We start from the raw sequence: 26,541 nt of genomic DNA on the forward strand, positions 1-26,541 counted from the left end.
GAATAAACCTGTTAGCCTACCGCCTACCACACTGTAAAAAAAAAAAAAAAAAGTTGTGCGAACAAAAAATTTTTTTTTTTACCAGCTTCAGCAGATTTTTGAGTTTGCTCAACTTATTTTTGTGGGAGATTCTCGAATTTTTGTTGTATAAACTTAAAACGACAAGTTGAGAAAACTCAAAAATCTGCTGAAGCTGGTTGCCTTAAAATTTTAAGTTGGCTCAACTTATTTATTTTTTTACAGTGCACCTAGAAGTGTGAAGAAATTCAGAGAGAAAGGTCTTCTGTTTTTCCTCATTAAAGGCATTCCAGAGCTACCTGTCTGTAAAAGAGTTAAGGAATCCCTAAATATACAATCCTGCAGTTATATCATTCAATAACTTTCTCCCTTCACACTTCATTCTAAAACATAAATTACACTGAAGGAGTGGATCGCACATCTACAAATAGCCCTCATAATAATGTTAATTATAACATTTCTTGAATAACTATTTATCAAAGTTACATTTATGCATGTTAGAAAATAAGCTGAATATGGCTTTAGTCTGCCTTTTTACTCTCTAAGAAGCTGCTCTCATTGTGTGTGTGTAGTTAACCATATTAGACAAGATTCAGGGCAGAGTCTGGCAACCTTGAAGTACAGATAAGTGTTCTCTGCGTATGTGTGTGAATGTCTATCTTTGCAGCTTGATGCAGAGAGAGAGCTCTAGGAGAAAATTGTCATTTGCCGTCACCCTGATATCCAGGGTAACAGATATACGTCTCTGGAGAGACCTATTGCGTCTGACCTCTGATCAATTGTCACCAAAATAATCACTAGAAGATATGCTTCGAGTTTTACGTCCATGTGTGGAGATTTTCTAAGTTTATCTACCAACCAGAATCTTGCTTACCTATGTATTGACGTAATTCGTGACCTCTGTTAGAGTATAACTATTGGTTTCTAGAACATGTACGCAGAGCGGCCTACGAACTCCATCGTGAGTCTTGAAGCTGACTTCTGCTGATGAAACTGCAAACTATGTTCTTCAGTAAATTTTTCTTTAATTTATCGCATCTCTGACTCCTGGTCTTTGTTCATCATACCTGGTCCTTGTGTTTTAACTGTAATTCCCCTACAACACACAATCATACCTCAAAAATAACTACTGTAAAGAGTGTTGTGATGGAGACATGTTCTTGTTTTTCTTGAGAGTTTTCATTGTGTTTTATATATTTTTTATTTTTAATATTTTTGCATTTCTTTTATTGTGAAAATGTAATTTTTGTGTTTGTCATGTATGCATTTGTTGTGATTTGGCTGCTACCTTGGCCAGGTCTCTCTTGTAAAAGAGATTTTGAATCTCAATGGGACCTCCTGGTTAAATAAAGGTATAAATAAAAAAAATATAAATAAAAATGAGTTTTAAAGCTGCTTTATTTTATTTTTTTAATTTTATATTATTATTTTTAAAATATGAATATGTTTATATGATTTTTTAATTGTTTATTATATATAGGCAATATAAGCTTTGGTTTTATATTTATATGTTAAAGTTGATAACTACTTGCTAAGGACTATAAATTTGACATGAATCAGACAACCACTGCAGGATTTATATAAGAGTTTGTTCAAATAAAAAATAAAAAGTTGTTAAATTCGTGGTTGAGGTGTTACTGTATTAATGTAGAACATAATATGAAAGTCTTATTACTTATATATTTTACTCAGAAATCGAAAAATACTACTCTAAAAACCCACAGATTATTAAACATATTTTGTGTGAAAATTATTTGGTGTAAAGTGGCCTTGAGAACACACAGTCAAAAGTTTATTTTTATCTGGAGTTAAATTTAGAGTTTATCATTATAAATGCATCTAAAATAGTAAAATAGTTCAAATGATATTTTAGGGGGAAAACAGAGGCACATAAAACAACAAAAGAAGAAATAAAAAGCATTTTTAAAAAAAAGAGATAAATATAGTTAATTATGTTGCTCATAAAGCTTTTAAATTATTGAAATAATTACCTTCATTCAGTCATTTATGTTATGTGTAATTGTTGTTGTTTGTATTTTTTTTTTTTTACTTTTGACTGCCACACAAACCAAAGCCACACTGTGTGTAAAGTGGATGGCTATTAGTTATTATGCACCCAACCAAATGACTGTGCGGAACCTTCGACACACAGCATTATCCGGGGAAGTTCATTGTCATTGCACCAGTGTCAGGAAGTGCGCATGTTTTGAAAGATGGCGGACGTTCCTAATGATGCACCAGAACGTAAGTTCTATGAATGATAATGCATTTTCACATTAAGCGTATAGAGTCCCCAGTTTCCTCGGCTGCCATCTGTGCACAGTTTAAATGACGCTTTCGCCAACTCTACACATATTCGACACGTTTCGCTGTGCCTTTCTGATGTTTATGTCTTGGAAAATGACCTGTGTGTCATATCAGAGTCTTTCATAACAGCTGCCTGTGTCAGCTGCCTAGACCTTTGCATTACTGTTTACTTTAACATCCACAAGTACAGTTACAATATGCTGTCAAGCTAAGCGTGGGAACTTAGTTCTGGTCTTTGAATGGCATAGTGTTAACTTAAGTCTTTCAGTGTATAAATAATCTCGGTTAAAGGGCAGAAAAGGGAGGGTACAATTTACAGAGGCATCTGTTCAGATACACACTACACATTTCTGTTTATTAATTGCTTAAATCTGTTATGATACTCTCTAGACTGTCCGGGCACAAGCAGTGACCAGGCTGGTAAATCATCAGCATGTCAAGGATGCCCAAATCAAAACATGTGTGCGTCTGGTGCTGCCAAAGCTCCTGATCCAGGTATACATACATAAATATCACGGCTAAAATCAGTCAGCTCTGTGTGAGCAGTTTCCTCCAAGATGCTTTGAAATCTCGTAAAGAAAGAACAAACAAAATTAATCTGAAATTGTTCTAAATGTTATTCAAGGTTGATGGCATGTCATACTACGACTTTTTAGATTTGTTAACAGATTTGTTCTTTTTTAAAAAAAATAAAATAGCTTGTTGGCTTGTTGGTGACTTTGTTTAATCTCATTGCAGCCATAGAGGAAATCAGACAGAAATTGACCTCTGTGAAGCACAAGATTCTGGTTTTGTCTGGAAAAGGGGGTGTTGGGAAGAGCACATTCAGCGCACATTTGTCTCATGCGTTGGCTAGTGATGACTCCAAAGAGGTAAGACCAAAGAAGGCTGCATCTCTGTACTATGCTGCAGATGTTTTTCAAAACACTGAGTAATGCAGAATATCACTTGTTAACTGTAATATATATATATATATATATATATATATATATATATATATATATTTATTTCTACCATGGTCTGTTTGAATACTACAAGTCAGTTTAATCACTGTTTTATATTAATGTGCTGCTTTAATTGATGCACACAAACGCACACACACGCACGCATGCACACACACACACACACACACAGAGAGAGAGAGAGATTGCAGATTGTAATGCGCACACACAGAAACATTCATTAGCACAGAGACTTGTTGTCAATGCTGCCCCGTGACTTTTATTAATAAAATTACCTAGATATTGGATCGCTACGTTATATTCCTCAGCAACAAGGTGGTAAAATTGCTGTTTTTTAAAGGGATCATCGGATGCGACATGCACTTCTACAAGCTGTTTGAACTGAAATGTGTGTTGGCTGTGTGTCCACAACCACCCAATAATGATAAAGGTCTACCCAGTGTGTTTTTTTTTTGTTTTTTTTAATCTTGTTAAATCATTTCCCCTTTCTCAAATCGAGCCGATCTCAGATGCCTGTGTGTGTGACATCAAGGCCCCTACTTTGATAAGGCCCCTCCCACAATTGTTTGATTGACACTAGCGTTTCAGCACAGACTGGACTGGTGTCTTACCTCAGACCCGACCTGAGTGAGCTGTCATCAGTTGTTTCACTGCCGGAGCAGATGTAGATGAGAATGTCTCCTAAGCGATTGAGGTGTTTTGTTGTTGGATGTAATAATGAACATAGCAGTCATCATTTACTGCCAACATCTGAGACACTGAAGACACAGTGGCTTACATTTGTTTCTGAAGGGAATGCGCCCCTCGTTCTACCTAAATGCGAATCATTCGCGAACCAGCTTCACGTCCAGAAGAAGTGAGTGTAAGGTTTTTTTAATGAATCTTTGCAAATCGCCTTTCCTGATAATGTGCTAGTTAGCGAGTTTCATGAGAGCGGCTCGGAAGAGAGGGGCGGGGCAAGCAGAGCGCATTTGCATTTAAAGTGGAATGCAATAAAACAGTTTAATGTTGACAGAGCTGTTTTTGACAGGGTAAAAACAGTGTTGTTATACACTACCATTGGGAAATTTTAACCAAACTATGTCACAGACCTTTCATTAAGACCCTAAAGAATCATATCAACTTGTGGAAAATGGGTATCTGATGACCCATTTAAGCAACACAACACAGTGTCATTGTTTGTAGAGAGAGCCGCACTGACGCAGGTGATTCACACACACACACACAGCTGTCGACTCTCTCTCTCTCTCTCTCTCTCTCTCTCTCTCTAGATCGATAATTAATTTTAAAAAATGGTGTAATTCATTCAAATAAATGTGGTCTTACTGCACTATTTCATTTCTGTGTCTGATTTGAAGCGGGCAGAATGCTAGCACTAATGAGCCATAACAGACGAAAATAACTGTCATTTTTACCCTTCTGGTCAAATATTGCGCTGCAAACATCATTTACAGCTTTAACTTGTCAATGCTGGTAAATAACCATGGTATAAGCGGGATAATGCACGGCTAGCTGTGCATTAAATGATTTTAATGCACTCCACTTTGCGTCTGGTGGTGGCGAAGCAGAGTGCATATTTTCTTCTTTAAAGATTTCATGCGAGTTGTTCAGAGTAGAAAATGCATCACTAATTTGGCTAACAAATTATGCTTTTCTTATTGTTAGGGTTGTACACAGCTATAAGTGTATTTTTATGATTAAAATTGTTAAAACAGAAATACAAATATGATTTGATAACTTTGTACTGTCTTGTAGCAGATGAGTTTTTTTATCACGTGTTGTTGGTTGGTTTATCCATAATTTCTTGGAAGCTTACATTTATGTCGGTGTTCACATTAAGCCTGGTTCAGTTGTTTTATTTAAAGTGTTGACTTGATGGTTAGTACAGATTTGGACCTCGGATTTGAACAGATTTTGATTTATTTGCTAGTTTATTTACATTTTGATTTAGTGTTGTCAAACGATTAATCGCGATTAATCGCTTCGAAATAAAATATTTTGTTTACCTAATAAATAAATAAATATATATATATATATATATACATATATATATATATATATATATATATATATATATATATATATATTTAAATGTATATGTATACATATTTAATATATAAACATAACATATTTTCTTAAATATACACATGCATGTGTTTGTATTTATATGTACATAATAAATATACACAGTATACACACACACACATTATGTAAACAAAGACTTTTATTTTGGATGTGATTAATTGCGATTAATCGTTTTCCAGCACTAATTTTGATATTGACGATGCTCTTTTGAGCATTTTTTTTTTATTCACATGCACACACAAATTGTCAAATATTTGTGAACTTTCCAGTTTTTTTCTTGTTTAAATACTATGATTATTAGAAATAAAATCTGTTAATTCAAAGAAGTAAAATATGTATAAAAAATGCCATTTTTATTTTTTCAGCCAACTAGGCCTACACATAGGACTGTGGCATGTCAAATGGTACATTTACACTGCCTTTGACTAAACTGACTAAATTATGTAGTGTCAGTAGAAAGGATGCTAATTCTGGCATACTTTGATGTCTTCCTTCCTCTACCAGAAAAGTTAGCATTGTTTAGATATCAGACACAGCTATTGTTTTGTCCAACATTTGTCTCACTATTAATGTGATACCAGTCAATTCCAACTCATTGGAATATGAAATGCCATAACTAATTTAGATGTTCTGCAAGCCCTGCTCATATTGGTTTTTTTCTTTTTTCAACAGAAAGCGCTTCATTTTGATTAATTTTCATCATAGCTTGTTGTTCAAGTGGATTGTTTTTGCCTTACAGCACTGTTAAATCACATTTCCGAACCCGCTCAGAAACAATCCTGAAATCATATCAGACATTTTAAGTGTGGTGCCTTCAGCAAAACATTATCGTATTAATCAGAATAGGAAAACAAACTAACTTCTGAGGAAAACGTAACACTTATGCTTGGATGAATCGCTACGAAAGAGCAGTGAACAGGAAAAGCTTCTGTTTGTATATCAGTATCCGAGCCAAGCGCTTCACAATAATTTTTCTCCATCTGAGACTGCTAGCTATTTTTAGTGCATTGTAGAGCTCTGCGGCAGAAAGAGCTGTGTTTACCGGGTTCATTCAGAAGAGCCCGGCTCTGACTGGGACTCTTTCTGAGCCAGTGCACTGGGGAGAGCTGTATTGATCTCGTCTCAACAAACTGCGGCCACAATAGTGCAGTCAGCGTGCAGACTGCGGCCGCTGTTTACCCTTTGGCAGCTCACTGACTGAAATAATCTTCAATCCCTCAAACAATTTAAATCGCACAGCTTGGGGACTTCCACAATGTGAAGCGCTCCATTGTTGGCAGACATCTAAAAAGCCGAGAGGAATGGAGTCCCACGCTCTCCGCTTCCAGTATTCAGAAGTAGCTTTAAAAGGTCTCACTGTGGTATTATGGGTCATGTCTTTTTTTCTCTTACATCTCACTCTCTTTTCATTGTAATATGGCAGTTTGTGCAACTGTGCATTTTTCTCTTTATTGATTTTTCAATAAAACATTTTTCTTTTCCCCTAGGGACTGTTATTATTTTTCGAGCACATGGTATATGTAGTAATGGGACGCTGTAGCCTGCAGGAAAAAAATGTAAATGGTCTCTTTTTTGTGCTCATGTTAGGTGAGAGTGAGAATATGTTCACCCTGGCTGACGCTGTTGACAGTTGAAACCTTGTGTGTGTGTGTGTGTGTCAGTATGATCTCCAAACAGCACCTTCCACTCAGGCCTGTGTGCTGATAGCTCCCTCTTATCTGCTGTGTCAAAAGCCCCTCTTCTGAATCCGGAAGGGCTGTGAGCTTGAGTGAGAACATCCTGTTGTATGCCTTGCGTTGTGTGCACACTTCCTGAGAACTGAAAGAGTGAGGAAAGCATTGAGAGGCTCATCTAGTGCAACCTTCAGCAGATAAGAGTGGCATCCACTCCAACGCACACGCATGGACAGTCATAAGGAGTTTATTTCACATGGAGTGAACTATAGTAGATATGGAACAGAAAGAGAAATCTTGCGTAAATAAGTATATACATAAGATTTTGGGGTTGAAACATTATTGCAGTGATTAATGTGTTTCTGGCATGTTGTATGTTTGGTAACAATTATTTTAACCCTAACTGATGAATTTTATTTTAGCTTTTTATTTCTCAAACAACCATGTTAGATGTACCCATGTCCTTATTCCAAGATGACAATGCCAAGATTCATCAGGCTCAAACTGTGAAAAACTGTCCAATGCAATTGAAAGCCTTTGGGATATGTTGGAGTCAACTTTACACTGCCTGTCCAAAAAAAAGTCACAAACTCATAACATTTTGTTGGATTGCCTTTAGCTTTAAAAACATTGTGCTTTCATTGTGGCATTGTTTTGACAAGATAATGCAACATTAAAACATTTATTTCAATCAAGAGTTGCTTTCATTTTTGGCAGAGATCTTGTATTGACAATAGGAGAGTCAAACCACATTGTTAAGCTGAATCCAAGATTTTCAGTGGGGTTAAAGGGTCATGAACTGAGAAAACAACATTACCTTGATCTTCCCCTTGAAATTCCTTTTTGATATGTAAGAGGTCATTGTACTATAAAAACACCCTGTAAGTTTCAGAACTCAACTTTCTGGTTAGTCTAAAAACAGCTTACATTGAAGCCAGTCTGCCAAAACGACAGCTTGTGGAATGTACCACTCTGTGATGTAATAGTGTGGATAAAGTCCGCCTCCACAGAAGATGATCAATGCCTGCTTCTACGTCACTGCCTATTTAGCCCCGCCCACCGATTCACGCATGTAATGTAAAGAACGAGAGAGGCAAGCACAGGTCTATGCAGAAACCAAACGAAAACCTTCATTTAATGAGTTTTCAGACTGTGTCAGTAGGCTGTCAAACATACACAACTATTAGCCAATCTTAGCAGTGGGCGTTTACTTCTTAGTCTACAATTCTGCCATGCCTATTCAAACAGAGCATTCTGATGAGGATGGTTATATTACTTATAAATCATTCATGACCCCTTTAAGGCCAATTTATTTGTGAAAATCATGCTCGCTAAATTACTCTTTGAGTCTGATGAATCTTGGCATGGTCATCCTGGAATATGTACATGGATACATATTCCAACATAGTTTTTTAAAAATACAAAGCTACCCACTGCATCAGTTAGGATTAAATGAATTGGTACCAGACATACATGTGTCCATCTTTAAGCAGAAAGCAGACACATCAAGTGACACATCCTGGCTTCCTGTGGGAAGGTTCGTAGAAGCATCTCTGTATTCTCAAGAAACTATTTTCTATGTTCAGTGGCAGTGTTCAGTGAAGCTGGATTCTTTATATTTACGCTGACTGTTTATCCCCACTGTTTTTCTAGCATGTCCTCTGGAGTGAGTATTTCAGCCGACCCAACCACCTCCTCTTGTCATTTTGGTTTTCTACACAGTAAACGCTAAAGGTCATACTGTTAAACTTTGTAGACCGTCGTCATGAATTACAAAAATGCTTCCCAGTGTTGATTATCATGGTAAACATATTGTTTGCCCTAAGACCCATTTCTTGCTAATAAGCATCTATGTAATGAATTTACTCAATTTACATTTTAATGTAGGTTAAGTGCTGCAGGCTTTGACTGAAGGTGCATGCGAGTTGGAAAAGTAGAGTAATTTACAGGTGCAGCATAAACTCACAGTAACTGGAGCAGGAAGGGGATGAGGTCATCACTGCAGCATAATGACAAGCATTATGTAGCTGTTAATGAGAAAGTGTGTGTGTTAATGGTGATAACTCGATAAACCTGCTCTGGTGTAATCGGATGCGGTTCACACATTTTGCTGAAATACACAATGTTTAGTTGTATACTTTATGCTGAAACTGAATTAAATTGTGATGCAGCATGATTTTATTATCAAATGATTATATATTACATGTTTATACCAAAAAACAAAGGCGGTTACAGATGTGCTTTTGAACAATTGTGAGGTTTTTGTTTCCATATGGAGTTTGTCTCATAGTTTTGATTACAGGGGAATACTCCGCCCAGCTGAAACTGGGAAGAGACTTGTGTTTGACCCAAGAATGTCTTGTTCTTCTGCCATTTTAAGTGCTTTAGGCTGTTGCAGACACCCTTTTTTGGTTCTCATAGTACACATTTTGTTTGTTTTTCTGGCTGTTTTGATTTTTCTCAGACATTTCTATTGAATCTCTTTCTGTTGGTCTGTAGAGATATGGTCACATATTTTCATAACTTGCCACTAGACGTGTGAAGAAATAAGATATAAGAAAGAATTTCCCTTTGGATGAACTCTATCCTCCTCCTCCTTCTCAGAGGATAAATACCCTTTATGAGAGAGCTGCGCCTATATCTTAAACTTTTTCTCATTTTTCTTGTGTGTCCCAAGCTGCTTTCTAAGGAAATGCTGGTGGTTTAGTAGCTGTCTGCAGAATCCTGATGAATGTGGGAGCCACTTGTTTTGATGGTTGAGAATAATTGCCTGCAGCTGGGTAGTTCTTCAACAGTATTTTTGCTGTTGTTGTTTTGAATAATTTTATTTATTTATTGTTTTGCACATTAGTAGTATGTGAACTTAATTGTAAGGCAAATTTGATCAGTCTTTAGATGTTCATTTATGGTGATGTGCCAGTCACCAGAAGGTCTGTGAATAAGGTTTAGGAATCCCTTCTTTTGGGCCTCGAACCAACAACCTTTGGTTTATGAGTTCAATATCCCCAGAAGTGAAAAACATAACAATGTCAGTTATTCAGCACTTACTAGCTAGGTTTCCATCCAAATATTGTTATGCAAATGTTCAGATATTTGGGGAATCCTTTATTGGTGATAAACATTGTACATTTGTACTTCTGATCCTTCCTATCCTTTTTTTTTTCTCTGTATAGTCAAGTATTAAGAAGGTATACATTGATTTTGAAATTCTGGAAAGCTTTATGTGTAGTATAACTTCATGTGATGTTGCTAAAAAGAACATTATTTTGTGTAGTTGGTTTAATGCAATGTGTTTATGTGGTTTAAGGTTCAAAAAACACATTTTCCACATACCGTACATTATTGTTGCTCCTCTCTGCCCCGCCTTTCTGAAATGCATCTATTTTTACAAAGCTCATCATTCTGAAGGTGTGCTCTGATTGGCCAGCTATCCAGTGCATTGTGATTGGCCGAATACCTCAAGTATGTGTCGGAAATGTTATGCCCCTTATCATATATGGAAACACACAGTATCTCCACAACTTGGTGGTTGTGGCGGCAACAATACTACAGCAAGAATAAAAGTTACGCCTTCTTTCTTTGCGTATACATTTGGGTGGTGTTATGCAAATCTTCCCACACAGTGAACAAGACATGTGGGGGCGTGTTTAAATGAGACATTTTAGGAAGGCGTGGTTGAGTCTTAACTTTTAGAAAGAATATCTCTTTGGATTTGAGAATTCAGTCATTGCGACTTAACGGATCATATATGCACAAACAGCTTGTAACACTCCATAGACAAAAGAAAACTTGAAATCGTGTCATATGACCCCTTTAATATGTAACTTTACCTATAGAAATGTATATGAATTGTGTAAAAATTTTATATTTCCTGAAAAAATTGTGAAAATTTGCATAAAAATGTATACACTCACTTAAGGTGGATAATATTTTTAAATATTAAATATCAATTGGAAGGCATAAACCAGCAAATAATTTAACACAACCATTTACATTTTGCACCAGTTTTCTCAGAAGTTAAAATTTTTTCTTTTAAAAACATGGGATGTAAACACTTTATTCGCAAATGAAAAAGGTTTTTTTTTTTTTTTTTTTTTTTATAAGTTAAATTCACGTTTAGGCCAAAATCTGCTTTTAGGCCAAATCTGCTTCTGGTCCCAAACAGGCCAGTTTGTGGATGTTCCATATTCTCTCAAGAGCTCTATGGGATTCCTTGCATTTTTGTAAGGTTAAGATGTGATTTTCCACTCCTCGCTCATCATATATTTGATGAGCCCTGAGGGTTTCAGACATTGATTTAAGAAGGCCAAATAAGACTCAGGAGCACGAACATTTGTGTTTCTAGCCCAAGAAAGAGGGAAGTACTGGAAAAGAAGAGCGGTTGCCAGAAGAAAAGTATTCAGACTCTGGGAGGAAGTGGTGTGACTTCCCCTTTAGCTCGGTGGAAGAATCCCTGACTTTTTGCCACTATGGTAGCCTCCCCACAACCCTGCTCACTGAGCATCCTTTTCCTGAGAGAGCGCGAAAGGCAGAGCGAGGGAACCTGCTCGATTCCTGTGGGACTATTAAGTGGCATTCTGTGCTCCTCCTCGTTTGCTGCTTTCACTCCAAAGTTTGCTTTCAGTAAATTTCCTTTAGGAAGCAGAAGAACAGGGAGGGAGAAATAAACACAGTGTGACCCTTCAGAGGGTGTGTATTAAGGGCGTGCTGCATAATTCAGCCGTCGACAAATAACATTTAACTCAAGCCAGGGGCAAGAAGGTCATACATTTAATTAGACTCTCTATTTATTTTTAAACCAAATCCATTTTACATTTTAAACAAGTGCTTGTAGTAACATTTTTAATATTTCTGATCCATTTAGGTGCATGTCATGTCTTTGTTGCATGAAAAGAAAGGGCTTTCGTGGATCCAAAAAGTCAAATCATCAGCACATCTGGAATTTTTATCAGTTCCTATCATGTCCACAGATCAGTCACACAAACAAACTCTTACTCTGAAGTGATTATCTAAACACATGCTGCAGTATAATCCAGTGAGCATGCATCAGCTCTCGGGGGTCTATTGTAAGAGAAGAAAACATTTTCTATACAAAAGCCAGGAATATCATCCCTCTAAAAGATTTCCAGGTGTTTTTTTCCACCTCGTGCCTAATGACATTTGCATCTGTTTCTGTGAGGCCCTGTTGAGGTGTTTGCAGTGATAGATAGATAGATAGATAGATAGATAGATAGATAGATAGATAGATAGATAGATAGATGCATATTCTTTTTTTACATTTGTAATGCTTCTCTTCATTATTGGTACAATGTGATCCAGATAGTTGTTTTTGCTGTATAATTACTTTTAATGAAGAGCTGCTCTAGTTTTGGCGGTATTTGTCAAAGTGTTCTGGGTCTGTTGTCACACTCGCTGACTCACATTGAGCACCTGTTCTTATGTCATGCATATATGGCCCTGAGTTCATATATAACTATTAGGTCTTGTACAAACTCAACCCACGCCAAATCAAGGCTGTACACTCAGAAATGAGACCATAGACGTGATGTTTTCATTCATTCCACATAGGCAATGGAAAGGTTATGTTTCCCAGTCACAGCAGGGTAGAAGTGGCATTCAGAGATGAGTTTAAATAGCCTAAACGTGTGTTGGAGGTGGTTGTGGTCTGTGTGTACAGAGCTGGAACTGAAGTGATGGCCTTATGTAATGACTGAGTCAGTGCTGGTCAGACCGAAGCTGTATGTGTGTGTCTGTGTGAGTTGCTGACTCACTAAGCTATGCCATGCTGACATCTTGTGTTAACTTCATTGTATTGCCGTGGTGCAATTTTCATTTGTCTTTAGGAAATGTTACCTGGGTTCAAATCCCAACTGTTTTGTTTTGTTTGTTTTTGCTTTGTTTTGTTTTGCTATGTTTAATACAGTAAATAATATGAGTAAGGTACTTATATGAACTAGAAATGTATTGCTGGAAACACATCACAAAGACTGTGAACTCTGTAGTACTGTATTGTGTAGTTAGACTGTTAAACCGGTGTTTGTGTTTGGGATTTTTTGGGCATCCCAGAAATCATGTCTCATTGATGCACTGAATCTACTGAGAATGGGTCTTCCCCTAAAACTGTAATAACTAGAGAGCACATGAGCATCAGTGGTTCACCCACTCAAACACGAGTTACTGTCAGCCTTCAGTTTGTTAGCTATGCCTTAATCATGTAAATGCATATTTCATGTATGGCTGTGTAAATCCAATTAAGCTGCAAGAGGGAGCATCCATTCAGGTTGTAGCAGTATTTGACAGTTGAGAGGTGGCAGCTTTCCCGCGAGTGGCCGTGGTTTCAGTGATTTTGATAACTTATTTCATTTACTTGCCTTTTTTTCTTTATTCAAATTTGGCTGGGTGATTAATAACACGTTGTTTGTGGTGTTATAAACTCAGAACACATTCAATATTGCTTTACAGACTTTCAATGTCTGGGTAAAAGGCACATCCTAATTAATCCATATCCTTATTAAACCTTATTAAATCCTTGTACCAGTTTTTGTGCTTTATTTATTTATTTATTTATTTATTTTCTTTCCTCTTCCAGGTTGCACTGCTAGATGTGGACATCTGTGGGCCGTCTATACCAAAAATAATGGGGTTAGAGGGGGAGCAGGTATGTCGTATATCTCTGGTTTCATTGTGCTTCTTGCTTGTGTCAGAATGCTGATTGGGAATCTCATTCTTTGCTTCTTTTCTCTGTAGGTTCATCAGAGCGGCTCAGGCTGGTCCCCAGTGGTGAGATCTTTTAAATCTCTATTCTTTTGATTTGTATTCTCAAGCATTTGTCATTCTTGCATAAGGATATATTCTCTCTGTCTAGTATGTTGAGGACAACTTGGCCGTCATGTCCATCGGCTTCCTGCTCAGTAGTCCAGATGATGCTGTTATCTGGAGAGGCCCCAAAAAGAATGGTTGGTGCTTTATTTTAGCCCAGTCTTCTGTTGTCCACATCAGGAATATTAAAATTTTTCATTTTATTAAGTTGTTTAAATTGTCTTCCTCAAAGTCATGCAGTTTTATTTAGCTGTGAGTTGTATCGGAAGCCAAACATGGCAGTCATTTTTGAAAATAGAAATCTGTTCACTTGCACCCCTGATAGTGAAGGTCAAAACAAGCAGGGGAGCCTGCACAATCCCACAAAACCATATGACCTATTTGAATTCTACCCAGAATGCTGTACTTCAGAGTTCTAGGGGAATTCAAGCTCCTGATGAACGGGCACTTGGTAAAAACACATTAAACAGCCCTGACGATCTAAACAGCCAAAACGTCATGAAACTGAATTTCTGTAGATTTTGTAGAATTTGTAAATTATTAATGAGTTAGATGGGTGAGAGATTGACAGTGTTACTGATCATTACATTTTTAGTGGTGGGGTAAAAATACTGTTATGCAAATATATGAACATTGTTCTATTCTGTTGATTTTTATTTATTACATTTTTTTATGTTGTGTCATAATTAAACTTACTGCCCTGATATGATTATAACCATTTATAAGAATTCAAAATAACAAATGGCACCTCATATAAAAAAGATCCTACTAAATATATGCCCTCCTAAATAATAAATAAATGATTAATCATAAATAACAGTGCTAAATATTCCCTACATTCCAGATCAGGTCTATACATATCCCCAGTGTAAAAGACAACAGTTAGTGGGTGTATGTGCTGTGGGCAGCAATCATGTGATAGGTTGGTTTGATGGTTAAGTATATTGTGGTGATGCATGTTTGCTTTCATGCAGCTGTTTTTAAGTGACATGTTTCCACTTGGTTAAACGTTATTTCAGTAAGCAGGTTTGTTCATCTCTGCCAACTGGTGTACAATAACTGCTTCTTAACAGTCACATCATGATTAACTGTAGTGTAATTAAATCAGGGGTGCAAACTTGTCACCTTTTGGAGAAATTTGCCGTTTTCACCTTGAAATAGGTTATTCACATGAATCGTGTAGATCTGTGTAAAAAAAAAAAAAAAAACAATTGGGTGGGTGTGTGGTGGTCGTATCTGCGAGTCGTTTGTGTCACGTCACCTGGAGCGTTTTTTCCCCTGTTGGCAAAGGAATGGACCCGCCCTACTCTGCCTCTGATTGGCTTACCTTAATGTTCTTTCCGTCATCCAACCAATCTCACTCCTGAAGCCTAACTTTTAGACGCTGCAGGCAACTGTCCATATTCCCAGAGGCTACGTAAAATATGAAGGAACAAGCTAATGGCAAGCAAATTATTTTAGAAGTAATTGGGCTATGCTGGTGGTTAGATTAGCCTGTTTGTAGCTAGCTAAATTAAGTTCGCTGTAGAGCAGGACGGAATGCATTTGTATCTGCTGTAAATTGTGTTCCAGTATAAATGGTGATTACCACGTGAGGCTGCTGTTTTTTTTGTTTGTTTGTTTGTTTGTTTTGCATGAGGCTGCTGTTGCAATAGCTATGAAGATTGTAAGTTACGTTATCGCTACATTAGTTCGCTTCCCTTTGCAAAATGCTCCTCAGTCTCAGTAAGCTATTACTCTGACATGAAGTCGATTTGAGAACTGTTCGACCTACAAGTAAAGCATACTGTTTAATGTACAGTAATATTAGTATCACTCAGCTCAAGTGGAGGCAGCGCTAAGCCATAGCTAAGTGTGACGGAGAAACACCTGGCGTTTAGCCTGTCAGCTGCTTCAAAAATTTGAGTGCTGAAATGATTTACAGTGGTTTATTTGTCCTGACTAAGTTCATGTAACATCTTAACAACAGTCCTTGTTGATTGTAGACCGTAGTTGTCGCACAAAGGTCTTTTAATCATATAAAGGTGTTTATCCTTGAATGGTGCACTGCAATAAATGATTTCCTACATAGAGTTTTTGTCTTGTTTCTAGTCCAAATATCAAAAAAAATTTAAATCAAGAAGCATTTTCTAGACAAGTAAAAAATTGTCTTGTTTTCAGAAAAATAAGAAGTCAAAATTAAGTGAGTTTTTCCTTAAAACAAGCAAAATAATCTGCCAATAGGGTAAGCAAAATAATCTTATTTCAAACCCAAAAACAAGATTATTTTGACTTTTGACAAAATGTTTAGAAAAATTATTTGATTTAAGAATTATTAGATATTTAGACTGGAAAATGTAAGAAGCATTTTTAGCAGTGTGTAACATTTTCTCCCTATAAAGCACTTCGACTTGCCAGTGTATGTGAAATGTGCTATGTGTGTGTGTGTGTGTGTGTGTGTTGTGGGGTGAGTTAGTTTGGTTTGTCACCTTTTCACCCCTGGCGAGTTTGCACCCCTGTAAATAAATGATTTGTGTTCCAGTGGTAGTTAAAAAAAGGGCAGCATTAGCTTCCTGCCACAATAAAACTCACGAAGCAGAAGTACTGCTTTCAAAATTTAAAAAAAAGGGTTCCGTTCTGACAGGACAACACAATGCACATATGACTATTAGCGGAACTTGGATTAAATGTATTTTATGATGAACAACAAAAAATGCATTGTATGACATTCTTCTTTCTTTCTGCACCAGACCTGAACGTATTACTGTTTAAATTTGTTTTATACTTTATGCTACAAAGGAACAGAAAAACAGGTGTCATGTTCCACGATGAGATGCTCAGAAAAGCTTTCTGATGAGAGCACGTGGCTCTGTTGATCTCAAGCACTAAGTTATGTTTAGACCGGATGGGTTTCACTTCCTTGAACGCTGCATTTTAACCACTGTCTGAAATCTAAGTGTCTCATCTGTGATGAGAACTGGTTTCCTTTACTCTATGCCTTGAATGTAGCTTCCTTTAGACTTGAGATACAGTATCGAACAAGGTGTTGAGTAGCTTCATTGATATACATACTGTAGCTGAATGACTCTTGCTTTTGAACTTTAAGTATACAGAAATATATATGGCATATATGGCAAACAATAGCAGTTTTCGAGCACATTCGTCTGATAAACTTAATAAATCAGGTGGGAGGTATTGTTGTTGTTTTCTTTTTTAATTTCAGGAAATAACACTGTATGATTCAGGGGAAGCTGACGTGATGTCTAATGTTTTGTGAATCTTAAATCATACACGCAGCTCTCTTTTTGTTGTTTTGGGGATGCACCTGAATACAAATGGACAGAAAGTTAAAGGAAAGGTCATAAGACATAAGGTCATGTTCTGGACATTTTTGTTTAAAAATAAAATAAAGTAAAATAAAATTTATTTAATAAAATGTAAATAAATAAATACTAGTTGACAGTGATATTTGCATGTACCTTTTTTCCATTTTGGCCCACGTGTTCTTTTTTTGGAAGACTGTAACTATGTGCAATCATTTAGCATGGGTGGAGGGTTTGTAAGGACAATGATTATTATTATGAAACCTGAATTCCTTTCGGTTGGTATCATACCAAATGCATTACATTACAATGTTTTTCTCTTGTTATCTGTGTATTTACTCTGTGTTAAGTACTCTGTGTTATCTATGTGGCTTCTGTTTACTTTAGAGTTGTGAGAAAGGCTTATTGTAAGTTACATTGGTCTTGTCTGCCAAGAATAGGCTTCAGAAAATTAGGATTATACTCTATAGTTCAAGACCATGACTAAAATGTATGACAAAAATGGCACTGTTTTCTGCATAAAACGACAAACATGATGCAAGCCATGATGTCTGATTCACAAACAGGAAGAGGATGTGTGAACAGGTACTTTTTAATGTGTCAGCCAAAATATTCACGCAACTAGTGAGTTAATGGACTAAATCTGGCTCATTCAGTCAATTATTAATTACATTTTTTAATGGTATTAAAAAACATTCAGATGTTTGTCAAAATAAAATCGGTTATTATTTAACATAAGAGGTTGTATTGTTGAATTAAGGGAAAGTTAAGGAAATTTAGTTTGAACCATACCCAACCACCAGCATTTTACTCACCCCCCCAAACTGGACACCAAGCCTACGATTAAATTTCATATTTGAAATCACCAATGAAATCTGACAACTCTAGACCACAAAACCAGTCAAAAGGGTCAATCTTTCTAAATTGAGATTTATACATATATACATCTGAAAGCTGAATGAATAAGCTTTCCATTGATGTATGGTTTGTTAGGATAGGACCATATTTGGCTGAGATACAGCTATATGAAAATCTGGAATCTGAGGGTGCAAAAAAATCTAAATATTGAGAAAATTGCTCTTAAAGTTGCCCAAATGAAGTTCTTAGCAATGCATATTACTAATCAAAAATTAAGTTTTTATATATTTACAGTAGGAAATTCACACAATATCTTCATGGAACATGATCTTCAATCAATGTCCTAATGATTTTTGGCATAAAAGAAAAATCAATAATTTTGACCCATACAATGTATTTTTGGCTATTGCTACAAATATACCCCAGCGACTTAAGACTGGTTTTGTGTTCCAGGGTCACAAATGTTGTTTATTTTGCTCAAATAGCTTTATAAAAAGCGTATTATTCAGGCTAGACCAGCCAGTGCGCATGCGCAGTCCTTGAACGTTGACTGTCTCTATAGCAACCGGGACTTCTAACGCAGCTGCAGTGACACGCTGACTTTACCGATTAGCGATTGACTCTTTTACTGAGAAGGCGGGGCTTCGTTCGATAGAGCGGCTATATTGAGTGTTGCATTTTTTCCCCTCCATTCTATACGAGTGACACGTCTTGGGTATTCTATAGTCTTTGTGTGTGTACTCGGTGAACTGAATCACTTTTGAATGAGTCTTTGTCAAACACTTGAGAAATGTGTCAACAAAAAGTCATTTGACTCCAGATGTTTCATCTGCATGATTACAGCCTAGTTATGTTGACAGTTTTGGCACACAAACATATTCGATCGTGTTTCATTGTGGTGCACATCAAGCATCAAAACACTACAAGTGTACAAAAAGAAGGATTTTGAGTTAAGAGTCATCTTGAGTGGCAAAGCTGTTTGCTTTTGTGATTTTCACAGCATCTCGCATACGATAAGACTGGAGTGCTAGACAGTGCAGTTGTGTCAGACATATGTGTTGTGAAAAGGCCTATACAAACAAATGGAAATGGATTTGAATTCAGTGACATTTTTCTTATGGTGCATTGTCACATTTTCAGTCTTTTGCTAATGTTTAGGCATGATAAAACAGTTTCTGAGGGATGTGGACTGGGGAGAAGTGGATTATCTGATTGTAGACACGCCTCCAGGAACGTCTGATGAACATTTGTCCATCGTGCAGTATCTCAGCAGCGCTGGCATCGATGGAGCTGTCATCATCACCACCCCGCAGGTGAACAACAACACTCAGACACGTGGAACGCTGTGCATGTTCCAGGAAGTTGCTTTCACATCTTGTGATCTGCTTTGCATTTATAAAAATAAAATATATAAAAAAAAAGATTTGCATTAAAAAAAAATAGTTTGATTTTAATCATGAGTTCAGATGTATTAACGTGCGAGGAACAAGAGGCTTTCACACTTAACTGAAAGTTAAAAAAAATAGTTGATTTCCTGCACACTAACAGTGAAGTGGAACTCAGTGGTGTGAACAATTTATAAAAAAGAAAAAAGTTATTTATGTCTTCACAGAGTTGCACTTCTTAATTGTGCACATGCTGAAAGAAGCCATCAACACATTTCTCAGAACTAAGCATTTGAGCTTTGCAGTTAAATTTTAATCGAAGGTGATAAATGTTTAGACTAGAGGCTTTCACTGAAACTCTGTGATAGGACACACAAATGCACTTACGCTTCCTTAAATAGCCAAAGGTTTTTTGTTTTTGTTTTTTGTTTAGTTTTTTCGGTAGAATATTGTATTTTGCAATATCGGACTGTGTTGCAGCAATGTTGAATGTTTAAGTTGAATGTTTGCTTTGTAGGTGTTAGGGTCACCCTTGTTGTGGCACTTTGTTGCCACCACTGCACATGAGAAGAAAAGTATCAGCTAACATAAACAATTTTGCTGTATTTGTAATGCGTTTATAGGAGTACTATGTAATCCTTATTAATATGTAACTGTTTTATTTACATATTATTTATTGTTCCCTTCTCAAATAGGAAGTATCTTTGCAGGATGTGAGAAAAGAGATCCGATTCTGTAAAAAGGTCAAAATCCCCATCATAGGTGTGATTGAAAACATGAGTGGCTTTGTTTGTCCTAAATGCAAGGTACAGTATATGTGTTTAAATGCAGTATCATAGTAAAACACAACACACGTCACCCTTGACGTTTTCTGTATGTTAATGGTGTTGCGCATGACTTTTTTGCAATGAAGTTTGAGATTGTCTTCGTCTTTTTATTTTTATTGACATTATTTACTCACCCTCATGTTATTCCAACCTATATGGCTTCCTTTCTTACATGTAACAAAAGTTACAATTACTTTAAAAGAAATTTTAAAGATTATCCTATTTTTTTTTTTTAGGTTTAGGTTTACTAGGCAGTTACAATTAATGGGGACTAGAGCTTTTAAGCTTCAAAGAGGATGCGAAAGCACCATTAAGTATCTGGAGAGAAGTTAGTTTGAGTCAGTTGATCATATGATGATATGTGACCTAAATTTTATACTACTATTTAAAAGTTTGCAGTTAGTAAGGCATTTCATTGAAAACAATACTTTAATTCTACAAGGATGCATTAAATTGGTTGAAAGACATTTATAATGTTACAATACAATTACTATTTCAAATAAATGCTCTTCTTTTGAGCTTTCAATTCTTTAAAGAACACTAAAAAATTGAATACAGTTTCTACAGAAATATTAAGCAGCAAAACTGTTTTCAGCATTGCTAGTGAAAAGAGATGTTTCCTGAGCTCCAAATCAACATATTAGAATGATTTCTGAAGGATCATGTGACACTGAAGATTGTTTTTGCCTCTAATTTGATGGGACAGTGTAGAGAGGACAGGAAACGAAGTGGGAGAGAGAGAGGGATATGGGATCGGGTCCGTGAGCTGGGATTCGAACTCGGGACGCCCGAAGTGCAACGGCGACAATAATTGACATTTATAAAAAATAAATAAAAATAGAAAGGTTTTAATTTGTCATATTTCAAAATAAAAACATGTTTATTGTATTTTTGATTAAAAATGCATAAGAGACTACTTTCTAGAACGTTTAGAAAAATCTTACAGGCCCCAGACCTTTATATGCGATTATAAGTTGTTATTTACAGATATTATCGTAACTATTATTTTTGTAGCATCCTTAAAAATGAATCTGTTTATCCAGTTCATAAAAATACTCAGAATAATTCATTCATAAGTCTGACTAATCCGGTTCTTGAGTTCTGACAGCCAGTGGAAAGGAAGATGGTAAGGGGAAAACATAAGGGAATATTGTTCCCTTCTCAAATAGGAAGCATCTTAAATTCTGTTCTTTGTCACATGAAGCTGTTGTGCAACTTGTGTGGTCTACTTTGATGATCACTTTGCATAATTTTTTAAGCTTGTAAGTTCAATTGTACTTGCATAGAAAAGAGTGATTTAAATAATGTGTTCTCTAAAAAAAAGTCATTAGTGTTTGGAGCGACATAAGGGTGACTAAATAAAATGTTGCATTGTGAAATGACCTGCCGCGTTATATATTGTTTTGTAATACCCTTTCTCTTTCTTTTGACAGAATACATCACAGATATTTCCTCCGACCACAGGAGGAGCACAGAGAATGTGTGAAGAACTAAATCTCCCTCTTTTGGGCAGAGTCCCCCTGGATCCACGGATAGGTACAAAGAGCTTTAATCTTTTGCCATTCACAAGGAAGCGAATGTTTTAAACCAGATTAAATACAACAGCAAATATCATTCTATATTTGTTCCGCATTAAGTGGTCAGGACATGAGGAAGTTTAACAATTCACATCATAGCACAGCGGTGCAATCCATTTCTTTATTTTGTGAGAGTGTTTCCTTTTTATATTTACAGCGTGTAGTCAGTGAATCAAGTATCAAAAAACTCCCTATGGTGGTTCTTATAAAGCGTCTGAAAGAAAGTCAGCAGCCTGCAGTTTCTAGTTCTCTAAATGCACTTCCGTATGTTGCTTTTCAAGGGAAAAGCTGTGACGAGGGAAGGTCTTTCCTGACTGAAGTTCCAGACTCTCCTGCAGCAGTGGCCTATCAGAATATTGTCCAAAGTAAGTCATCCAAACCCCAGCAAGCATCTCTAAAACAGACCTACCTCACACGTAAGCTGATAAACTGCCATAACTAACCATTCTGGTAATGCTGCTTTAGTCTGTTACCTAAAAGTTTTATAGTACTGGTATTGACAAACCAAGAATGGCAAGCTTTGCCAGAGGCAAAAAGACAGTGAGCACTAAATAAAGGTTAGGATACACCTGACACTGAAGGAAAACAACTGCAAAGACAACAAATGTAAAGACATTAAATATATTTACACTTTGATTGAGTTAATTGATTTCCCCATTGCTTTTATGAAGAACCAGTTTTTAAAGGTTTTCAGTGAATCAAGAAACTCATTGGGCGTAAGATATTTAATCTTCAAGTGCCAAGAATACCCAAAATAGCTTTCTGAGAACTTCTGTATACAGATCCTGTCTTCCCTTTTTTTGTTCCTTAATGTTGCACTTGGTATATTTCTCTTTAAGTCTGGAACACACCAAGCCGACAGTCGGCCGTCGGGAAGTTTTTGTTCATCGACCGACTTTTTTTCGGCCGATTCGACGTGTTGAATCGGCGTCGTAGCTCGTCTGTCAGTGAGTCAGGCCATCTGATCATTCTGATTGGCTGTTCAGCTGGCAAACCAGTGCACGAGAAAGGCACAGAACGGATGTGCTACTCGGCCGTCCAGTGTCAAGCGTCGGCTTGGTGTATCAGGGCAACTTTGGACCCAGACGCTGCCGACGTGAGCCGACCCCGCAGTCTGCCTTCGTCACCAATAATTCGTCGGCGTTGGCTTGGTGTGTTCCGGGCTTTATTTATATATACTGATCTGCCACTAGGTGTACTTGCTTGTTTAATGACATCTTCAGATCATGTGGTAGAAACTCAAATCATACATATAGCTGCTTAAAGGGTCAGCTTAAAATTTCCTATATATATTTATATATATGCAGTGCCCTCCATAAGTATTGGAACAGTGAAGATAAAATTGTTCTGTTGGCTGTGGAGTCAAGACATTTACAAATATGATGAAAAGATGAATATGAGACAAAACTACAGAATGTCACATTTTATTATTAGCTGTTTCAACACATACATGTTTTGCCAAATAAAAAGTACAGCACTTTTAGAGTTCGTCCCACCATTTGATGCGAGCATAAGTATTGGGGCAGATGAACTTAAGGCAGATGTAAACGATTAAAAGCTATTATTTTGTTGTAGATCCCTTGCGCACAATCACAGCAGCGAGTCTGTGACCCATAGACATCACCAGACTCTTGATCTCATCCTTTGAAATACTTTTCCCAGCCTTTAATGCAGCCAATTCCAACTGTTGCTTGTTTTGGGGAGTTTCTGCCTTTACTCTCCTCTTCTTCTGGTGAAATTCATGTTCAATTGGATTTAAATCTGGAGATTGACTTGGGCAATCTAAGACTTCCCATTTCTTTGCCCTTATAAATTCCTTGACTGAACTGGCAGGGTGTTTTGGGTCATTGTCCTGATGCAATATGAAGCACTTCCCAATGAATCTCGTGGCATTTTCTTGAATATTGGTAGGCAAGATGGTTTTGTACCCTTCCAAATTCATTCTGCTACTGTCATCATACATTTAAGTCATCTGTAAAGTTGAGAGGGCCTTTTCCAGAGGCAGCCATGCATGCCCATGCCACGACACCACATCCACCATGCTTTAGAGATGAGGCTGTATGCTTGGGATCATTGCAGTTCCCTTTTTTTGCAAACTCTAATCTTGCCTTTCTATTTTTGGAGCTGGTCAGAGGTTTGTATCTTGATGTGTAGCATCTGTAATTCTGTGTCCAAGTCTCCTGAGGACAGTAAGTTGTCAGAGCATCTCCCCAGCTTTCTGGAAGTTGTTGGTGATTTTACAGACAAGTCTTTTAGGATTCATTTTCACAGCTTTTATCAAGTCAAGTTCAAGTTGAGCTTTATTGTCATTCTGCTACATGTGTGGACATATAGTGGAACGAAATGTCGTGTCTCGCAGGACCACGGTGCTACATACTAGTTAAACATGAGATAAACATACAACAATGCAAATATAGGAAAAACAATAGAGCTATAAAACAGTTTAACCATCTGACTATACATATACTATAAATACTATAACTACTATACCTAGTTGACTACACATACACAAACTGAGACTGTACAAGAACTTTACATAAATACTGTACATGAAATAGTGTTAAAGAGATATTTGTACATGAAATTGTGCAGGAAATATATATTTTGTACATTAAATTGTTCAGAAGAGAGATTTTGTGGGAAGCAGTGCATAGTGCAAAAGATTTAGTAGTGCAATGCTCCAGTACACATTGTTTTGTAGTGCAATATTCAAGTAAACATATTATCTTATTGAGTCTTTGTTGCAGGGAGTGTTTATAGAAAGTGTCTAGTGTGCATATAGTGGGACGAGTGCGTTACTACAGGTGGTTTGTATAGCCCACTCACCTGTGTATAGCACACTCAGAATTGCTCTTAGGAAAAATTTGTCAATAGTTATTTATAGTTGGGGGGCTGAGGTGTTCATGGTTTCAGAGCGGGGACAGGGAGATTGGAGTTAAGAGCTCTCACAGCCTGGGGAAAGAAGCTGTTGAGCAATCTGACAGAACGAGCTTTGATACTCCGGTACCTTTTTCCTGATGGCAGGAGCTGGAAGAGGTTGTGGGAGGGGTGGGTGGGGTCCTTCACGATGCTGGAGGCCTTGCAGGAGCATCGTGCAAGGAAAATGTCCAGGATGGAGGGAAGAGGGGCACCGATGATCTTTGCGGCAGTGTTCACTGTCCGTTGTAGGGTCTTGCGGTCAGCAGCACTGCAGTTCCCATACCAGACAGTGATGCAGCTGGTCAGCACACTCTCAACGGTGCCCCTGTAAAAGGTGGTGAGGATGGGTGGAGGGAGACTTGCCCTTTTTAGCCGACGGAGAAAGTAGAGGCGCTGTTGTCCCTTCTTGTTGAGTGACGTGATGTTGGTGGTCCAGGTGAGATCCTTTGTGATGTGCACCCCCAGGAATTTAGTGCTACCGACTCTCTCCACTGTTGAGCCGTCGGTGGTCAACAGAGTTTCTCCTTGAAGTCCATCACAACCTCTTTTGTCTTACCCACGTTGAGGGACAGGTTGTTAGCACCACACCATTCAGCCAGCTGTGCCACTTCCTCTCTGTAGTGCGTTTCATCGTTGTTGCAAACTTGATGATGTGGTTGGAGCTGGACTTGGCAGTGCAGTCGTGGGTCAGCAGTGTGAAGAGCAGCGGGCTGAGCACACACCATTGTGGGGCACCTGTGCTCAGTGTGGTAGTGCTCGAGGTGTTGCGGTCGACACGGACTGACTGAGGTCTTGCAGTTAAAAAGTCCAGGATCCAATTACAGAGGGAGGTGTTAAGGCCCAGCAGGTTTAGTTTGTGGATGAGCTGTTGTGGGATTATTGTGTTGAATGCTGAGCTGAAGTCGATGAACAACATTCTTACATAGGAGTCTTTCTGTTCCAGGTGAGTAAGAGCTAGGTGGAGAGTGGTGGATATTGCATCGTCCGTGGAACGGTTTGGACAATATGCAAACTGGAATGGGTCCAGCTTGTTTGGGAGACTGGACTTGATGTGATGCATGACTAACCTCTCAAAGCACTTCATCATGATTGGGGTCAGTGCTATGGGACGATAGTCATTCAGACAGGACACATGTGACTTCTTTGGTACTGGGATTATGGAGGTGGATTTGAGACACGTGGGGACGACTGCCTGGCTCAGCGAGGTGTTGAAGATGTCTGTTAGGACATCCGTCAGCTGTGCAGCACAGTCTCTCAGTACACGTCCAGGTATGTTGTCAGGGCCCGCAGCCTTTCGTGGGTTAATCCTGGATAATAGGGTCTTCCTTACATCGGCTGGGGAGAGACAGAGTACCTGGTCGTTTGGAGATGTGGGTAGTTTCTGTGCAGGTGTGTTGTTCTGTATATCAAATCGTGAGTAGAAGTGGTTGAGTGCCTCTGGTAGAGATGTGTCATCGTCACTGGCCTGTGGCGGGGCCTTGTGGTCAGTGATGGTCTGAATGGCTTGCCACAGGGTCCGAGTGTCTTTACTGTCGCTGAAGTTGTTGTTGATTTTTTTTTTTTTTTTAGCATACTGATGTTTTGCCGCCTTGATGCCATGAGACAGATTTTATGATTTGTCTGTCATCAACTACTGTTGTTTTGGTTGCTGGTGTTGCTGGTGGTTTCCAAACTCTTGATTTCTCTATGCCCTTTGTTTTTGCTATAGCTCTAACTGACTTCCTCTTTTCTTTTAGCATCCAAATTGCTTGCTTTTCTCTCAGAGTCAGCTCCCTCACCTTCATCGTGGTTTGTGTATGTCATCATCAA

General features: G+C 37.7%; 1 protein-coding gene across 1 annotated transcript in view; it reads left to right on the top strand.

Annotated features, from left to right (window-relative positions):
* The first annotated feature begins 2,120 nt into the window (after positions 1 to 2,120).
* nubp1 (nucleotide binding protein 1 (MinD homolog, E. coli)) overlaps positions 2,121 to 26,541 on the top strand; it is a 28,550-nt gene continuing 4,129 nt past the window's right edge. The window contains exons 1-10 of the mRNA XM_058769325.1: positions 2,121 to 2,262; positions 2,716 to 2,820; positions 3,064 to 3,197; positions 13,635 to 13,703; positions 13,793 to 13,825; positions 13,911 to 14,001; positions 19,183 to 19,337; positions 20,105 to 20,215; positions 21,670 to 21,772; positions 22,095 to 22,178. Of these exons, the coding sequence (XP_058625308.1) occupies positions 2,232 to 2,262; positions 2,716 to 2,820; positions 3,064 to 3,197; positions 13,635 to 13,703; positions 13,793 to 13,825; positions 13,911 to 14,001; positions 19,183 to 19,337; positions 20,105 to 20,215; positions 21,670 to 21,772; positions 22,095 to 22,178 (916 nt within the window). The 5' untranslated portion in view covers positions 2,121 to 2,231. The remainder of the gene's footprint in view (positions 2,263 to 2,715; positions 2,821 to 3,063; positions 3,198 to 13,634; positions 13,704 to 13,792; positions 13,826 to 13,910; positions 14,002 to 19,182; positions 19,338 to 20,104; positions 20,216 to 21,669; positions 21,773 to 22,094; positions 22,179 to 26,541) is intronic.

Source organism: Onychostoma macrolepis, chromosome 03 (genome assembly GCF_012432095.1).
Source record: "Onychostoma macrolepis isolate SWU-2019 chromosome 03, ASM1243209v1, whole genome shotgun sequence".
NCBI lineage: Eukaryota > Metazoa > Chordata > Actinopteri > Cypriniformes > Cyprinidae > Onychostoma > Onychostoma macrolepis.